The 5,065-nt window shown below is 36.7% G+C and overlaps 2 protein-coding genes across 2 annotated transcripts; both read left to right on the top strand.

The window, feature by feature from the left end:
• Positions 1 to 588: 588 nt before the first annotated feature.
• Positions 589 to 2,928, top strand: LOC111030520. The gene has a single exon (XM_022310050.1). The coding sequence runs from the start codon at positions 589 to 591 to the stop codon at positions 2,926 to 2,928; it is 2,340 nt and encodes a 779-aa protein (XP_022165742.1).
• A 59-nt stretch (positions 2,929 to 2,987) lies between these two features.
• On the top strand, positions 2,988 to 5,045 carry LOC111030521 (the record flags this gene model as incomplete). The annotated part of the gene is made up of 2 exons (XM_022310051.1): positions 2,988 to 3,445; positions 4,645 to 5,045. Coding segments are annotated over exons 1-2 (859 nt in total), but the record flags the coding sequence as incomplete, so codon positions are not given.
• Positions 5,046 to 5,065: the final 20 nt, after the last annotated feature.

Below are 5,065 nucleotides of genomic sequence, written 5' to 3'. Positions count from 1 at the left end.
CCATATTTAATTACCTACACAATATTATAATACAACTAGAACACACATTTTTGGATTAAAACCCCCCCCGAAATTAATTTCCAGTTACGGCCTTGATACAGTCCACTATTTTGAAGTTTTATTTTTTTCATATCTTAAGTTAAGTTATATAATATATAAGTACTTAACATTTTGGTCCTTCGAACCGGATCGTGCCAGGAACAAGTGAAGGAAAATTTTATTTAACACGTGCGTGTCGCATCATTGGCGTTATATTCTTGGTGTACCCCGCGAAGTGTCAGTGTCGTGCAGTGGTGCAGCAAGGAGAAGCAGATGCGAGCATTGGCAGTGGTAAGTGAGCTCAAATTAATTAAGCGGCATTTATTCATATTGATTCCTATAGTTCCATTTTATTGTCCCGTCGTTGTATAAAGTTAACATTTCAATATTCGATATTTTTAAACGAAAAACCCATCGTCAATTAGTATATGTTATAACAGCAGGACGCAGTTACAATATAATATAGACTATTTGGGAATTTTGTACCGCAGATAGCAAACGAGATATTATAACTATCTATATGACTATATTAGTAAATATTCAGTAACAATGCCTGATAAAGATAACGAAATTTTAATGCGCACTGCTCGACGAGGCCAAATAAAAACTCAAATCACCAAATTTCAAACGTATGTATCAGGTTTAGCAGATAGTGACAATCTGACGCAATTAAGGTTAAGAAAAGAAAAGATAGAGCAATGTTGGGAAGAATTTAATTTAATACAGAATGGCCTTGAGGCACTGACCGATAGTGCAGAACAAAGGCAGTATAGGGACGATTTTGAAAATGCATATTTCTCAGTATTGGCTGAAGCAGAAGATAAGTTATCGGTACAGAAATATGCAAATAAGCAACCAGGTGCTGAAATAGAAAATGTATCGATCCCAAGCCAATCAACAGTGAGCGCTCCGTTAATCAAAATGAGACCACTAGAAATACCTACGTTTACGGGAAACTTCGAAGAATGGTCCACATTTCAGGACCTGTTCAATTCGATGGTACATTTGAATTCAAACATAGCAGAGGTGCAAAAATTTGTGTACCTACGAATGTATTTGGCGGGAGAAGCATTAGGTATGGTGCAAAATTTGGCTACTAATGCAGCAAATTATACAGTAGCATGGACAATGATAACCACTCGATACAATAATAGACGCATTCTTATACAGTCGCACACAAAGGCGATTTATGAGTTAGAGCCTATTTACAAAGAGTCGGGATGGCGGTTGAGAGCGTTAACAAATAATTTAAATATGCATATGCAAGCATTAAAGGCACATGGTCATGACCCAGAAGGGTGGGGTGCATTGTTGTTGCATATAATATTAATAAAATTGGACCCTAGTACAATGAGAAAATGGGAGTCAATTGCAACTAAAGATGAGTTACCCTCTATAGCGCACTTAGTACAATTTTTACAGGATCGCTGTCAAATATTAGAAGCAGTTGAAAATACAAAAAAATTATCAAGTCGTTATAATCAGCAAAGCCGTACTGGTGGGCGTAATCAAATCGAAAAGAATGTACAAAATAGTAAAAAAATTAATTCATTTGTTGTTACAAATCGAATGCAGTGTTATATGTGTAAACAGCCGCATCCGATATATGGGTGTAAAGAGTTTTTGTCATTAAGTACGGCAGAACGAGGAAAGCAGGTAGACAAATTAAAATTATGCCGTAATTGTTTGAAAAGCGGTCATACAGATATAGGTAAGTGTGGATCAAAACGAACGTGTTCAAAGTGTAATCTAACACACAACACTTTATTGCACATAGATAAAACTATAAATGCACCAGTATTAAATGAATGTGAAGAAATGTCAATCGCTACTCATGCTGCACAAGGCAATACGCGTGATCATGTGCTATTAGCGACGGCAGAAATAAATATATTGAATGCATGTGGTGAACCGGTTTTGTGTCGTGCGTTGTTGGATAGTGGGTCGCAATCTAACTTCTTAACGGAAACAATAGTGCAGCGATTAGGTAAAAAGAAAATCAAAATAAACAAATCAATAGTAGGAATTAATGGAGTCATAAATCAAGCATCCTATCAAATAAAGGCGACCGTGCAGTCGCGAGTAAATACATTTAGTGTAAACATGGACTTTTTAATATTGCCCAAAATTACGGGAATGCTGCCCACAAAGCACATTAATAAATCAGATTGGTCAGTACCATCCAATATAAGTCTAGCAGATCCAACATTTTCAAAACCCGGAAAAATAGATATGCTAATTGGAGCTGATACATATTGGGAACTCATGCGTGTCGGTAATTTTAGATTATATGATGGTGGGCCGTTTTTACAAAATACAGCATTAGGATGGTTAATATCCGGAAGTGTACCAGAATGTGATTCGGATAGCGATTCCGTCGCGTGTTGTGTGGCTGGTGATTATGATTATATGAATATCGATGAACGCATAGAGGCGTTTTGGAAAATTGAAGACTGTTCCGACAATGTTATAGATACAACATCTGAAGATGAAATATGTCGAAAGCATTTCAATGATAATGTGACAAATGATTATCGCGGGAAATATATAGTCAAACTACCTTTTAAAAACAACGTTGGAAACCTTGGAGAGTCGTATACGACCGCATTGAGACGTTTTTTGTCATTGGAGCGACGGTTAATGAAAAATCCACAACGTTATGATCAATATAAACAATTTATGAACGAGTATGAACAATTAAAACACATGGAGGTGGTGCCAAACGAAATAGATAAGCCAGTAAAATCATATTATCTGCCTCACACGTACGTAATAAATGAGAGCAGCCGGACTACAAAATTACGTGTTGTTTTTGATGGGTCGTGTAAGACTGATTCCGGTTTATCATTAAACGACGTATTAAAGGGCCTGTGTTGCAAGATGATTTAATTTTAATTGTTATTCGTTTTCGTACACACCGTTATGCATTTTCAGCCGACATAAAGAAGATGTACAGGCAAGTATGGGTAGACAGTAATGGCCGAAATTATCAACGTATATTATGGAGAGATAAAATTAATGAGCCTATAAAAACGTATCGACTATGCACAGTAACGTACGGTACAGTACCGGCTAGCTTCTTATCGGTTGCATGTTTACAATTAACAGCGTCTAGCGGAGACGTGCCGTCAGATATATCACAAATAATACTAAGTGATTTCTGCGTAGACGATTGTTTGACCGGCGCCTCGTCTATTCCACAAGCAATCAACCTACGTGACGGGTTAATACGGCATTTAAATAACAACGGTTTTGAGTTAGATAAATGGACATCAAATAATTCAAATTTACTTAAAAATATTCTAAACCCCAACGAGAACTCAGTATATTCATTGGATATGAGCGACAAAGTAATTAAAACCTTGGGTTTATTTTGGGCGCGGTTACCGATTGTTTTGTATACAAGGTACATTTACCGGAACATAATAATAAGATAACTAAGCGATATATCTTATCAAATATTGCCCGTCTATTTGATCCCCTTGGGTTGCTAGGACCTGTTATTGTAGTAGCGAAACTATTAATGCAATTATTATGGAAACAGAAAATTAATTGGGACGATGACCTATCTATAGAAATAAAAAATAAATGGCTGAATTATATTAACGATTTAAAAAAGGTAAATAATATAAGCGTTCCACGGTGGCTACAATGTGACGACGAAACGAGGGAAGTAGAGATACACGGATTTTCCGACGCGTCATGCGTTGCATACGGTGCCTGTATATATATGACGTGTACTGCTAGTGACGGTGATCGTACTTCACGTTTAGTATGTGCCAAATCGCGAGTGGCCCCTCTCAAAAGTCTATCTATTCCTCGTTTAGAACTGTGCGCTGCAGTCCTTCTTTCAAAATTAATTAAAAAAATTGTACCGTCTTTGAGACTTAAAATCGACCGTATCTTTTTGTGGACGGACTCAAAAGTGGTTTTATCATGGATAGCTTCTGATGCCTCGCGCTGGAAAATCTTCATTGCGAATCGAGTTGGGGAAATTCATAATCTCACCTCAAACTATTCTTGGGGATATGTTAATACAAAAGAAAACCCAGCTGACGTGTTATCGAAAGGATGTGCTGTTCAAGTGTTAAAACAAAATTCGTTATGGTGGCAAGGTCCAGAGTGGTTAACTACGGAAGTAAAAGAGCACTCACCTGTAGATAACACTGATCCAGACAATATTACTTTATCGGAAGAGAGAAAAGTAACGACGTCATTAATCACCACAACACAGAACACGGACAATTATTTTATTAGTGTGTGCGAAAAATATTCAAGTTTAACAAGGTTTCAGCGAATATTAGCATACGTATTACGGTTTAAATATAATATTGACTCGATAAAACTAAATCGATTACAAATTACCGGTCTTTTGACGGTAAAAGAAAAACAATATGCATTAGTTAAATTTATAAATATTTTACAAATTAAATATTTTCCTAATCAACAAATGAATAAAAAATTATCATCGTTAAACCCGTTTATAGATAGTAGCGGTCTTATAAGAGTGGGTGGTCGGTTAACCAATGCAAGTGATTTAAGTTATGATCATCGTCACCCTATAATAATTCCATATGATAATCATTTTAGCACTCTTATTTTTAGACATGAGCATGAATTGTTACTACATGCGGGTCCTCAGGCAATGTTGGCCAACGTGCGGCTCACGTATTGGCCGATAAACGGGCGTAGAACAGCGCGTAAGGTTGCTCATGCTTGTATAACATGTTTTAAAAATAAACCGAAAACACTCGAACCTATTATGGGAAACCTCCCGAAACTACGTGTAGATCAACCGATGCGAAGTTTTGAAAATGCAGGTGTGGATTATGCAGGCCCTATAATGATGAAAATCAATAGTCGACGTAATTCGCCGTTACAAAAGGCATATGTATGTATATTTGTGTGCCTAGCTACAAAAGCAGTACACATTGAATTAGTATGCGACCTAACTACCGATGCATTTATAGCTGCATTGACCCGATTTATTTCGCGCCGTGGTAAATGTAAAAATATGTATTCGGAC

The sequence above is a fragment of the Myzus persicae genome, unplaced genomic scaffold, assembly GCF_001856785.1.
Source record: "Myzus persicae strain clone G006 unplaced genomic scaffold, MPER_G0061.0, whole genome shotgun sequence".
NCBI lineage: Eukaryota > Metazoa > Arthropoda > Insecta > Hemiptera > Aphididae > Myzus > Myzus persicae.
The sequence above is the reverse complement of the archived record's forward strand: the minus strand, read 5'-3'. Positions and strand labels throughout refer to the sequence as shown.

Coding starts and splice junctions, on each gene's coding strand:
- LOC111030520 (XM_022310050.1), top strand. CDS start 589: ATGCCTGATAAAGATAACGAAATTTTAATGCGCACTGCTCGACGAGGC.